General features: G+C 45.2%; 1 protein-coding gene across 1 annotated transcript; it reads left to right on the top strand.

Annotated features, from left to right (window-relative positions):
* The first annotated feature begins 3662 nt into the window (after positions 1-3662).
* On the top strand, positions 3663-13354 carry Rbx1 (ring-box 1). The gene is made up of 4 exons (XM_059247860.1): positions 3663-3821; positions 5805-5883; positions 9784-9854; positions 13242-13354. Exons 1-4 carry the CDS (start codon positions 3744-3746, stop codon positions 13329-13331), a joined length of 318 nt encoding a protein of 105 aa, XP_059103843.1. The 5' UTR covers positions 3663-3743; the 3' UTR covers positions 13332-13354.
* The last annotated feature ends 518 nt before the right edge of the window (positions 13355-13872 follow it).

The raw sequence follows: 13872 nt of genomic DNA, 5'->3' as shown, positions 1-13872 counted from the left end.
GTGTCACTGTGTTTGTGTATGCCATGTGTATGTGGGTGCTAATAGTCACACTCAGAAGAGCAGCAAAGGACTCTTAACCACTGATCCATTTCTCCAGCCCTCCATGTTATTTATGTGTGTGTGAATGACATATGTATGTCACATGTATCCCTCAGTACACATGTGGAGCTCAGAGGAAAATGTGCTAGAATCAGCTCTCCTTCCATCATGCTTTCTCTCTCTCTCTCTCTCTCTCCCCCTCTCTCTCTCTCTCTCTCAGATTTATTATTTTATTTTATGTGTATGGATATTTTACCTGCATAGATGTGTGTATCGCATGCATGATGCATGCCTGGTGGGATGGATCCCCTGGAACTGGAGTTACAGGCAGTTGTGAGCTGCCATGTGGGTGCTGGGAATTGAACCTGGGTCCTCTAAAGGAGCAGCCAATGCTCTTAACTGATGAACCATCTCCCCAGGCCTGTTTATTTCTCTCTTCTAAGATCTTGTTTTTACATTTCACTATTAGGATAAGAATTTATACTGTATCAAGCTGATAATAGAAAAATAAATAAATTTAAAAAAAAGAAAAAAATCTTTTTATTTTATGTGTATGAATGTTTGACTGACTATGTATGTGTCTGTACCATGTTCATGTACGTGTGTGTACTATGTACCCACAGAGGCCAGAAGAGGGCACTGGATCCCCTGGAACTGAAATTATAGATGATTGTAAGCCATCACATGGGCACTGGGAACCAAACCTGGGTCTTCTGCAGAGTAGCAAGCCATCTTGCTATCTGAGCCATCTCTCCAGCCCACCCACCATTTTGTTTTGTTTTGTTTTTGTTTTTGTTTGTTTGTTTGTTTTTGGTTTTTCGAGACAGGGTTTCTCTGTGTAGACCAGGCTGGCCTTGAACTCACAAAGATCCTTTTGCCTCTGCCTCCCAAGTGCTGGGATTAAAGGCGTGTGCCACCAGCACCTGGCCCCACCCATCATTTTTTATATCTGTTTATTAGAGTGCTGGGGGTATAATACAGAACTTTGTGTGCCCTACAACTGAGCTATATAAACAGCACTTTTTAAAATTTCTTTTTTTAGACTTTGTTTTTATTTTATGTACATTGGTGTTTTGCTAGCATGTATGTCTTTGTGAGGGTGTCAGAAGCCTTGGAACTGGAGTTACAGACAGGCGTGAGCTGCCTTGTGGGTGCTGGGAACTGATCCCGGGTCGTCTGGAAGAGCAGCCAGTGCTCTTTACCACTGAGCCATCTCTCTAGCCCAGCCAGCACTTTTATAGTGTATTTTTGATGTACATTGGCTTTGTTTAGATCTACGAATATGACTGTGTTAAACTCACTTATGGTATTCAGCACAGAAACAATAAGTAACAAATAGGTTTGGAACCTGGGAGCACTCAGCTAACAACATAGCTTCAGTGTGTAATAGGGTACCCCATCTAGGTTTGTGTAACTACCACATAGAATGTTCACGCGATAACAAGACGGCCCAATGCCTTTCTTAAAATATGTGCTTATTAATCAAGACACATTGTTGCCTCCTCCCCTCAATCTCATCATCTTGTCTTCTGTAACATGCATTGCTGCCTGAGGCTTCCTGATATTGTTGATTTGTGCTTCTTTTCCCTACTAAGAGTTGACCTCGTCACTGTGGCTTTCCTGTTTAAGATAGGACCTGGTAGAGCTGAACATGGTGGCTTACCTTCTCTCTCCAGCACTTGGGAGGTAAAAGCGACAAAACTGCCCCGATTACAGGGCTAGCCTGGGCTAAAGAGTGAGGTCCTTTCTCAAAAATAAGAATAAATCATAAGAATAAACCAAAATTGGGGCTGGAGAGATGGCTCACAGGTTAAGAGCACTGGCTGCTCTTCTGGAGGTCTTGAGTTCAATTCCCAGCAACCACATGGTGGCTCACTACCATCTGTAATGAGATCTGGTGCCCTCTTCTGGCCTGCATGCAGGCATATATGCAGGCAGAATACTGTATATATAATAAACAAATCTTTTTTGTTTTTTCGAGACAAGGTTTTTCTGTGTAGTTTTGGTGCCTGTCCTGGATCTCGCTCTGTAGACCAGCACAGCCCAGTTTCTTTCTTTCTTTCTTTCTTTCTTTCTTTCTTTCTTTCTTTCTTTCTTTCTTTCTTTCTTTCTTTCTTTCTTATTTATTTATTTTAAGGTTTGTTACTGGGCGGCGGTGGCACATGCCTTTAATCACAGCACTCTGGAGGCAGAGCCAGGTGGATCTCTGTGAGTTCGAGGCCCGCCTGGTCTACAGAGCGAGATCCAGGACAGGCACCAAAACTACACAGAGGAACCTTGTCCAAAAAAAAAAAAAAAAAGAAAGAATAAAACAAAAATTAAAACCTGGTACATGCTCAAGATATCTGTTGAATGATGGATAAATCTGTCATCAGTATCTTAACTGTGGATTTCTAGGATCCCCGTAGGAGGTCTGTTAACACATAATACATCAATGACAGTTTTAACATGGTTGGTAGAACTCGGGCGAACGCACTCACACACACACTCAGAAAGGCCCTCACACATTTTCTTTGTGCAAGTTAAAGCTGTGATGTTCTTTCTGGATTTATTGCCCTGCTCAGCAATGACAACAACAGCACACTCCATTACCCTCCAATAACTATCTCTTTTAAGAGGATATGTGACATTTCAGATAAAGCTCTTTTGTTGTCCTATTGTGGGGACTGGAACACAACCATCTCCTGCTTCGGCCTCCCAAGTCCTAGGATTATAGGACAAATAAAAATACAGATAATTCAAGGGATGTATTCCAGGCATGCCTCTGCTGGTTTAGGAGATAAAACCATGGAGGCCGGGACTAAACAAACATGGGAGCATGACATAAAGTACATGTTTGTTTAGCTCGATGGGAATGACCCGTCAGACTATCAGAATGCCTCACCCAAAGTTCAGCCACTACAGATGAACTAAAACAGTAGTGTACAAGTAGCAAAATTCGGACAGGAAATGGGGGGAAAGGGAGGACCATTTAGGACTGGCTGGTTAGGGGAGGTAATATGGCATCTCCCAGGCTCCTAAGCATTCCTCATCTCTTTCTGGGGAGAAGGTAAAGGTAGAGCTGCAGAATGCCTGCTCTGTTAGGTCTGGGGCAGAACATTCAGGCCTCTTCTCTCCCCATCAAATCATTTCCCAAACAGATTGGGAACTCAGCCGGTGCCCGGGCGCGGGGAAGCCTGGCCGCAGGCCTCCAGGACACTGTCTGCCACACGGCTTAGCTCCAAAGCCGGCCAAGACCAGAGGAAGGCCCGTGTGGAGTCTCTGGTTTCCACAGACCCGCCCAAGCCCCCTCCACCACAGCATCGGGGGGCGAGCAGCGATATGGAAAAGTACTAGGCATAAGTCCGGGCAAAGAAGAGGGGAGCAGCCGCCGCCCCAGAAGAAGAAGCCAGGCCAAACGGGCTCCCCCGAAGGCGAGCAGCGTGAGATCTCACGGACATTCCCACCGGCTCCATCACGTAGCTCGGCCCCGCCCGACCCCGCCCGGCCCCGCCTCAATCACTCCAGCCTACACCCCAGCTGAGGGCCAAGAGGAACCTCCGCCTGCGCCTTTAAGGGGCGTGGCCATAGGCTCCGCCCCTTCTCCCCGCGCGCACCAATAAGGAGAGGGATGCGGGAGGAGGAGCCTGGTGTGGGGAGCAGGAGGCGAAAGATGAGCCGATGCGCAGGCGCAGTGGCCCGGCGATAGGCAGTGTGTTTCCAAAATGGCGGCAGCGATGGATGTGGATACCCCCAGCGGCACCAACAGCGGCGCGGGCAAGAAGCGCTTTGAAGTGAAAAAGGTTGGGTCTCGCCAGCACCTTCCTCAGGGAAGCTAGAGAGGCGTGGATATGGCTGGCAAGCCCGAGAACGAGCGTGGCGCGGGGGAAAGAGCTGCTTTTCGGGGCGTTCCTGGGACCGGGTACCACTAAAGGAAGCTGGGGGGCGGGCCTTAGGATTGATCGGCATGACGGTGGCCCACTATTTGAGGCCATGTTAGTTTCGCTGGGGAAGCTGAGGGGCCAATCGCAGAGCCGCTTACTGAAATACGCGGGGTCGACTTGGTTGCGGGAGCCAAGCGCTTGAGCTGTCACTGAAGTGGCTGAGAGGTGGGGGAAGGACTGGGCGGGGTGGGCGGAATGGAGACTTCGAAGAGACTGCGGCGGGTGGAGGATGGGGTAGTGCGGAGAAAGCCGGGAACGTGAGGTCTTACCGCAGAGGAGGCTCTGAGGAGCCCTTTCGGGGTTCTCCGTGCCCCGCCCCTCCCTGGATCCTCGAGTCTATTGACACTCGGGAGACCTGGTTTGGGTGCTCGATTGTATGAGGCCTTCGTTCGCCTCTCAGACCCAGTCTCGGGTGTAAAGCTTGGTTCTTCCGAGATGTCTACTGGTTGTCACATAGCTTCTGCCAGTCCCATAGTTCTCTAATGTCCGGATGCCCTTCTAACAAAAAACAGTCATTAAAAAGCTCGGTGGGCTTTCTTTTAAAAGCAGGCCCAGAACTTGCCGCATTTAGGAAAGTGGAGTACTAATTGTTAATGACTTGGGAACGAGAAAGCAATAATGTGGAACGTCTTTTGGCATGCTATTCCCCTTCATGGTTTGCCAACAGTTTGGGAGAAAGATTACATAAATCTGTTCAAAATGAAAATCCAGAAGTAGGGGAGAGATTTTCTTCTTAAATATTTTTGGAACGTGTCGCTGAGCACACTCCACCCCACCCCACCCCCTTTTTTGGCGCCTGATTGTGGCCATTGCTGCTCAGTTACAGCTAGCAGCCATACTGAAAAATGAAAAGTAATTGTTTTTCCCTTGGAGTTGATGTTGTGGTATGAAAAGTAGTATAGGAGTTACTAAACTGTGAGTTGAATCTGGAAGAGATGAAGAGTTGAGAAGTCACATCAAAGGGGTGACTGGCAATGTATGTATAATTGCAGAAGCCAGTTGAATTACTTTTAAATCGACTTACTAGAATTAATAGTTTGATCATATAAAAGTTGAGAACATCAGTTTGTTTGATAAGAGGAAAAGAAAATTGTAGTGGATTCTGCTTTGCCATGAATTAATCTGGTAAGATTCAAGTGATGACCTTGTTCTGTGTACTGATGCTGGGTAACTAGCTATCCAGCTTATCCCACGATTATCCACTTTATGATCCAGTCATCATCTTAGTTCTTTCTGTTCGCCTCCCTGATGTGTGTCCAAAACTGCTTAAAGAGCAGATACTTCTGCAGATTTCGAGTCTTTCCACAACTGCCAGGGAAAGCTGCCTGAGAACTGAAATGTTACTTAACTTAAATTTAAAACAGGGGTTTAAAAGATATTTCTAAGCTGGGCAGTGGTGGCACATGCCTTTAATCCCAGCACTGAGGGGAGAGGGGGGCAGAGCCAGATGGATTTCTGTGAGTTCAAGGCCAGCCTGGTCTACAGAGCAAGATTTAGGACTGGCACCAAAACTACACAGAGAAACCTTGTCTCAAAAAACAAACAAAAAAAGATACTTCTAATTTGCTTACATTGGTTTGGCTCCCTAAATTATTGTACACTATAGGCAAAAGATTGAAGAGTGAGTCCCGTGTTTATATACTCCATCTTTAGATGAATGAGGAAGCATGTATGTGGTTTGCTATTGTCCTCGGATGTAGTACAAATAGTATAATCCAAAAACATTCTTTCCTTGATAGTCCCTATGGCCAGGGACTTGGTAGCTGAAGCTGAAACCTGAAATCCTAATGAGTCTGTTACATTACAAGGAAAATGCATTGTTTTCCCCTTTTCTCTTTGCAGTGGAATGCAGTAGCCCTCTGGGCCTGGGATATCGTGGTTGATAACTGTGCCATCTGCAGGAACCACATTATGGATCTTTGTAAGTAACTCAAGGACGATGGGAAGAAGTTAAGGAGGTTATAGAAATGGTGGTCTTTCCAGTGTGACTGACTTCTTTTTCACAAGTAGATACAAAGCACAGTCAGAACCCTTGAGCACTCATGCATCTCATCCATTGGTGTGTTTGAAATAGATTGTTTCATTTTTTGAGACACAGTTTCTATGTGTAGCTCTGACTATACTGGAACTCGGATTGTAAATCAGCTGGCCTCAAACTCAGAGATCCGTCTTCCTCTGCCTCCCGAGGTCTGGGATTAAAAGCCTGAGTCACCACCACCCAGCTCCAATAATCATTTATTTTTATTATTAAGTTAAATAGTTTAAACTAATTTGCCCAAAGTTGATATCAACCATTTCAAATAAAAAGTTAAATTGTTTTTTAAAATGATGTCCTGGAGGCATACCCAGCTCTCAGAATAAATTACTCATTGTAAAAGCCAACAAGATCCCATTGAGAATGAGTTGTAGGAAGAGTTACCCTTTCTTCCCATCTTATCCAGACACAAAGGGAAAAATAATGAAAGAAAATTACTTTTGAAGGTAGATATGGCAGTGCATGCCTATAATCCCAGCATTGGGGAGGCATTGGCAGGCAGGAGTATTGTGGCGAGTTACAGGCCAGCCAGGGTTAAAGTTTGAGATACAGTACTCTTATCTGAGCTAGGTTTTGTTGGGCAAGATTGCAGTCACAGGCTGGAGGGATGGCAGCAGTTAAGAGCACTGGCTGCTGCTTTTCCAGAGGACCCAGGTTTAATTCCCAGCAATCAAGTGGAGGCTTACCATGGTCTATCACTTCAGTTGCAGGGGATTCAATGCCCTCTTCTGGCCTCCAAGGGCACCAGGCATTCTCTGGTGCAGGCAAAACACCCATACACATTAGATAAATAAGTGAATAAATTATAAGGTAAATTGACAGTCAGCCCTATATAATCTCAAGTTCTATATTTGGGGTTCAAACAGCATCTGTGCGTGTATAATATATGTGTGTATATCCCCTACACATTCTCCACATTTACACATGCACACATAGGCTATTGGGCGGTTCTCTCAGATGTTCCCAAGATATACTATAGTATTTCTTTATGTCTGTCATTTAATTAGGTGGTCTTCTGTTGTAACTATGTTATTTACTACTCTTTTTTTTTTTTTTTTTTTTTTTTAAAAGATTGATTTATTTATTATGCATACAGTGTTCTGCCTGCATGTATGCCTGCAGGCCAGAAGAGGGCATCAGATTTCATTACAGATGGTTGTGAGCCACCATGTGGGTGCTGGGAATTGAACTCAGGACCTCTGGAAGAGCAGCCAGTGCTCTTAACCTCTGAGCCATCTCTCCAGCCCTATTTACTGCTCTTAACATGTTGTCTAGTACATAATAAAACTGCACTGAATATTTGCTAGATGAATAACAAAAACAAATGGAGTTAACAGTCTGTGATCACTCCGACTTGGAAAGCATGAATCCAAAGATGTGTGTTGGAAAGCACCATGTGCTGTTTGCTGATAGTTGTCGATGACCCAAAGTTTGTTTGAACTTTGACCTTTCCTGTGCTACACTGAGAGCAGATCAGCGGCTGCCATCACTGAAACATGGCTGTTTACAGAGTGGAGTCTCCAGTTGTGTGCATGCCAGTCTCTGTCCCTTGTATTTTCACAAGGTGCATCCAGAGAAAATCTTACTTCCTTGGGGCTCTCATCCTTCTTACCTTCCTTGTTTCAAGTCAGTGTGTGTCTCTAGATTGGAGAGAACATGCTTCTTGGGTGGACAGCACAGCCCCAGCATGTTCTTTCCCCACTAGATACTTTGTCTCATAATACAGTGTGTACACGTTTTTTGTCTTGTTTGTTTGTTTTTAAGATTTATTTATTTATGGGTGTGAGCTTTCTGTCTCCATGTATGCTTTTATGCCAGAAGAGGGCATCAGATCCCAATAGAGATGGTTGTGAGCCACCATGTGGTTGCTGGGACTTGAACTCAAGTTCTCTGGAAGCCAGTGCTCTTAACCACTAAGCCATCTCTCCAGTCCCTTGTTCTTGTTTTTTTTCTCGAGGTAGGGTTTCTCTCTAGCCCTGGCTGTCCTGGAACTTGCTCTGTAGATCAGGCTGGCTTTGAACTCATATCCTCCTGCCTCTGCTGTTCGAGTGCTGGGATTAAGTGCCCCGTTTGTTTGTTTATTTTAAGTTTTGGGTTTTTGTTTGTTTTGTTTTTTTTTTCTTTTGAGATAGCCAATAGCCAGGCTGGCCTAGAACTCAGTATGTTGCCCACATTGATTTCAAATTCATGATCTTCCTGCCTCTGCTTCCCTCATTGTGTTCAAAATATCACGAAATAAAATATTGAACTTATGTAACAAAAACCTGTGACGAATCTGAGTGTAATGGTATATACTTGGAATCCTAGTACTTATGTGGGTTGTCTTAGTTAGGGTTTCTATTGCTGTGAAGAGACACCATGACCACAGCAACTCTTTTTTTTTTCTTTCTTTCTTTTTTCCCTCGAGACAGGGTTTCTTTGTGTAACAGCTCTGGTTGTCCTGCAATTCACTCTGTAGACCAGGCTGGCCTCGAACTCACAGAGATCCACCTCTACTTCCTTAGTGACACCAACACCCAGCTCTAACCATGGCAACTCTTATAGGGAAAACATTTCACTGAGGGAGCTCACTTACAGTTTCAGCGGTTCAGTCCATCATCCTCATGACAGGGAGCATGGCAGCATGCAGGCAGATGTGGTGCTGGAGTAGCTGAGAGTTCTACATCTTGCAGACAACAGGAAGTGGACTAAGACACTGGACAGTGTCCTGAGCATAAGAAATCTCAAAGCCCGCCCCCACAATGACACACTTCCTCCAACAAGACCATACCCCCTCCAACAAAGCTACCTCCTAATAGTGCCACACCCTATGAGATTATGGGGGCCAAATACATTCAGACTACCACAATGGTAGAACTAGGAGGATCAGGAGTTCAAAGTCGTCCTTGACTACATAGCAAATTCAAGACAGCTTGATTATATATATATTTTTTTGTTTTTGTTTTTTTTTTTTGTTTTGTTTTTCAAGACAGGGTTTCTCTGTGTAGCTTTGTGCCTTTCCTGGAACTCACTTGGTAGCCCAGGCTGGCCTCGAACTCACATAGATCCGCCTGGCTCTGCCTCCCGAGTGCTGGGATTAAAGGCGTGCGCCACCACCGCCTGGCTTGATTATATATTTATATATATATATATATATATATATATATATATGAGTTGCCATGGTCATATGATATGAGATCCTTTCTCAAAAAGAACAAGAAGTCATGCTGGTGGGCAGCTCAGTGGTTCCTTCTGCTTCCACCTCTGAAGTGCTGGGGAAAAAGGCATGCACACTATGTCTGTCTTTTGAGGGTGTCGTTTGTTTTTGCTTGAGACACAATCTCACTGTAGAGTCCAGGCTGGCCTGGAACTCAACAGATATCTGACTGCCTCTGCCTCATGAGTCCTGGATTTCAGGCATGAGCCCCCAGGCCTAGCCTCCGTAAACAAAAAAAAAAAAAAATTTGTTTAAGAAAGGGTTTCTGGGGGCGGGGAGGGGCGCGGGAAGGGGGAAGACAAGGGAATCAGTGGGTTTCTCTGTGTAGCTTTGCGCCTTTCCTGGAACTCACTGTGTAGCCCACAGAGTAGGTTGTAGCTCACAGAGATCCGCCTGCCTCTGCCTCCTCCCCCAAGTCCTAGGATTACAGGTGTGAGCCACCACACGGCCCTCTTCACTTTTTTCACACCCATTGAAAACGATTAATGGGGGGGGGGAAGATTAATGGCCAGTTACCCACTTCAGGACCTGCCTGGCCAGGTTGGAAGCTGCCCCCAGGTCCAGTGATGCTTTTGCTCTTGTTCCCACAGGCATTGAATGTCAGGCCAACCAGGCATCTGCTACTTCCGAAGAGTGTACTGTCGCGTGGGGCGTCTGTAATGTAAGGAATCATCTTTACCTATCCGAATGGCTTGTGCATGTATTGCTGCTTGCCCTGCTAGCCAGTCTTGAAAATGATTAGGGGGAAAAATGAGTAGCCCACCTTTCTCCCAAAGGGTATAGAAATGATAAAAACAGATTTTAAATCCTTATAGTATTTACCTTTAACCAGACAAACAGTAGTTAAACTAGTTTGTCTTATTATTATTAAGTGGGCCTACTTTCCTATGCAGTGTTTAATATTTAGACACCTTCAGGGGTTTTCTTCAAAGTGGAGAACAGTCCTGGGAGAGTATCTGCACCTTCTCAACAGACCTTATAAGGGAAGTGTCTGGGATGAGGTTTGGTGAATGAGTGGAGTGTTAAGGTCTCAGTTCTCTGTGTAAGTTAGATTTCATGCCGAGTGAGTGAGTGCGTGCGTGCTGTGCTGTGCTGTGCTGTGCTGCTCCAGAAATATTCAGTACTGCAGTGTTGGACTGAATGTACAGCCTTGCAGGGTATGACAGCTGTGAAGGAGATGAAACAACAAACATATTATTTCAGGCACATTAAAAATTTATCTATAGAACCATAGTCTTAGTTACATGAGATAAAATTGCCCTGACCAGTCAAGCCATGGATGCACAACTTCCGTTGTGACACAAGGAGTCACAGATTCTGGGCTCAGCATCCTCTTTTTCTGTCTTAATAGCTAAGTGACTTTGTCAGAACATTGAACATTTCTAATCCTGGGTTCCCTAGGTTAAAATATGGCTAATAGTGAAAGTGTAAACAGGATTAAATGATGTAACTTTTCAAAAGTGCTTGGAGGGCCAGTGAGATTGCTCAGTGGATAAGGGGCCTTGCTGCCAAGGCTTGTGACCTGAGCTTGAGTTCTGGGACACGAATGGTAGAAGGAGAGAACTGACTCACAAGTTGTCCTAACCTACCCACATGAACACACCCAAAGCATATAAATGTTTTGTTTGTTTGTTTTTTAAAAGATTTATTTATTTAATGTACGTTGGGGTTTTGCCTCCATGTATGTCTGTAGGAGGGTGTCAGATCCCCTGGAGCGGGAGTTACAGACAGTTGTGAACTGCCATGTAGGTGCTGGGAATTGAACCCAGGTCCTTTGGAAGAACAACCAATGCTCTTAATCTCTTGATCCATCTCTTCAGTCCCCGAAAATAAATATTTTTAAAGTACTTAGAAGGCTCCCAGGACATAGTAAGAAGAAATATTTGTTAAGAAAGTTACACAGTGGTGGCACATGCCTTTAATCCTAGATTCAGGAGGCAGAGGCAAGCAGATCTCTCTGTGAGTTCAAGGACAACCTGGTCTACAGAGCAAGTTCCAAGACAGCCAGGGCTGTACAGAGAATCCTTGTCTCGAAAAACCAAACAAGAAAAGAAAGAGCTAAATGGGGGGTCAGTGGTTAAGGGCACATACCACTCTTCCAAAGAACCCAGGTTCGGTTCCCAACACCCACAGCAGGCTGCTCAAGACCACCTGTGATTCCAGCTCGGGGAAGTGGACACCTCTGGCCTCTGCAGGCACCTATATATACCCACAGTAGGCACACGTACAGTACACATAATAAAAACAATGATCTTTAAAGGAAAACTAAATGAATGTAGATTTGGGGGTGACCCTTACTAGTGCTCAGGGCTTGGCTTGTAGCCTTGGGGCTGTCTCCCACCCACTCCTGCCCACTCTTCCCCTCTGTCAGACCCTTTGACCGTTTCATAGACCTCATTAGCCACAGACGATGTTACACATTCATAGAGATAGAGGAAACACACCAGGTGCTTTGCCCTCACCACGTTCAGACTGAAGGTGCCATTCTTCAGTGTGAAGGGAAAGGGTGAGCCTGAGCCTGCTCAGATGGGTCACTGGGTAAAGTGCTTAGTGCCGAGCTGACAACCAGAGTTCGGTCTCTGGAACCCCCATGGGAGAAGCACCCACCCCACAAGTTATCTTTGATCTCTATGTGAGTGCCGTGCATACTTGTGCCCACAAATATAAACACAAATGTAATGTTAAATTGGTATTTAGACACTCATTGTGTAGCCCTAGCTGGCCTGGAACTCAGATCTGCCTGTGTCTGCCTGTGCTGGGATTAAAGGCATATGCCACCACGCCTGGCTTTTATCTAAATTTAAGAATTTTTGAGCCAGGTAGTATGGTGGTATATGACTTTAATCCCATTCCTCAGGAGGCAGAAACAGGTGGATCCCCAAGTTTATTTATAACCATGGCTACATAGAGAAATCCTGTCCTGAAAAATCCAAAGGGAAAAAAATTTCTTTAATGAAAAATTTAGATAAAGATGAATTTATTCAGATAGCTTGCCAAAAAGAAGAGCCTGGTCATGCTGTGCCATAAGCCTCCAGATTAGGCTAGGGTGCTAGTTCTGAGTCTTGTATGAACCAGCTCTGTGAATTAGACAAGTCATTTGTCTGGGGTACAGTTTCCTGTCTGTAAAGTACAGATAGTAATATCTGTCATGCCTGCCTGCTTGCCGTGGGCTTGAATGAGGTAATAGATGTCAACCTCTTCTGTTAACCTGGGCTGTCAGTATGCCCTTGGTAAACTGTACTGTCTGCTAAATACACCCTTTGCTGCATTTGAAATGAAGAGGAAGAAAGATGAGGACCGATTGCATTGAAACCTCCTTCACAGCCACCCGGCCCTGAGCTCTTGCTGTCCTGAGGGGTTCAGCCCCATTCTGTAGGATACTTAGCAGGGAGTTGGCAGATAAAGACCGGTGTCTTGCCTATCTTTGGATGAACTGTCCCTAATCCCTAGATGTTGTGGGAAGTATCTCGGGTTCTGCCTCTTGGAAATTCTGAGGGGGCTTTTTGTTTGTTGCCTTGTTTTAGACAGGGTCTCCTGCTGCTCACGCTGGTCTTGAACTGGGTGTTTAACTGAGTGTGACCTTGAACTCTTGGTTCCCCCTACTTCACCTTACCAGTGCTGGGATTATAAGCGTGCAGAAAGGCTTTTTTTTTTTTTTTTTTTTTTCCTCCTCTCCATTTTTAGGTTTTTTGTTTGTGTATTTGTTTTTTTCCTGATGAGTCATGTTAATAGTCTGAAGGGGGCTGAGTGGTGGCACACACCTTTAATCCCAGCACTCGGGAGGCAGAAGCAGGCAGATCTCTGTGAGTTCGAGGCCAGCCTGGTCTACAGAGTGAGATCCAGGAAAGGTGCAAAGCTACACAGAGAAACCCTGTCTCCAACAAAAAAAGAAAAGAAAAGAAAAAAAAACTTTTAAATAAATAAAAGAAGAGTTCTAAGATGTTCTGTGGGATGTTGCCCTCTCATCTGTGGCTGCCCTGTCCCCGTGACTGGTGTTGACAGTAGGTCATGGCTGCAGTGACCCATAACAACTCGTCTTCTCTTTCAGCATGCCTTCCATTTCCACTGCATCTCCCGATGGCTCAAAACGAGGCAGGTGTGTCCGTTGGACAACAGAGAGTGGGAATTCCAAAAGTAGGTGTTTCACCTTGTTTGGGGTTCTAAGTCCGGGTCCTCTGGTTAATGTCATTCTCCTACTGGGCTCAAGCTGAAGCAGCTGGAGTGGGGGAGCATGCCTTTTTCGTTGTTGTTTTTTAGACAGAGTCTTTCTAAGTAGCCCCGGCTGGCCTAGACCAGGCTGGCCTCAAACTCAGAGATCCACCTGCTGTCTCCTGAGTGGTAGGATTAAAGGCGTGTACCACCATGCCTTATTTTTAAGCCAGGCTTTGAGAAAATAAACAGGGATTAGCCAGCATTTTACAGGAGTTTTTTTAATCTGCTAGGTCTGTCAAAGTGAAAAATATGGGAGTCAGAAACTATGGTCAAGTATTCCCAGGGCTAGGCGGTGAAGGTCGGTGGTAGAATACTTGCCTAGCATGTGCAAGGTCCTGGATTCAATCCCTGCCACCACCGAAATGAGTTAGTAAATCTCTATAACCCAACCCTGATAGCTCCATTATGCAAAATCTCATTGTCCGACTGTTGCCTTTCTTGGGTGTGGAGGGTTGTCCTAGTGGTGC

The sequence above is a fragment of the Peromyscus eremicus genome, chromosome 20 (assembly GCF_949786415.1).
Source record: "Peromyscus eremicus chromosome 20, PerEre_H2_v1, whole genome shotgun sequence".
In the NCBI taxonomy this organism is placed as follows: domain Eukaryota; kingdom Metazoa; phylum Chordata; class Mammalia; order Rodentia; family Cricetidae; genus Peromyscus; species Peromyscus eremicus.
The sequence above is the reverse complement of the archived record's forward strand: the minus strand, read 5'-3'. Positions and strand labels throughout refer to the sequence as shown.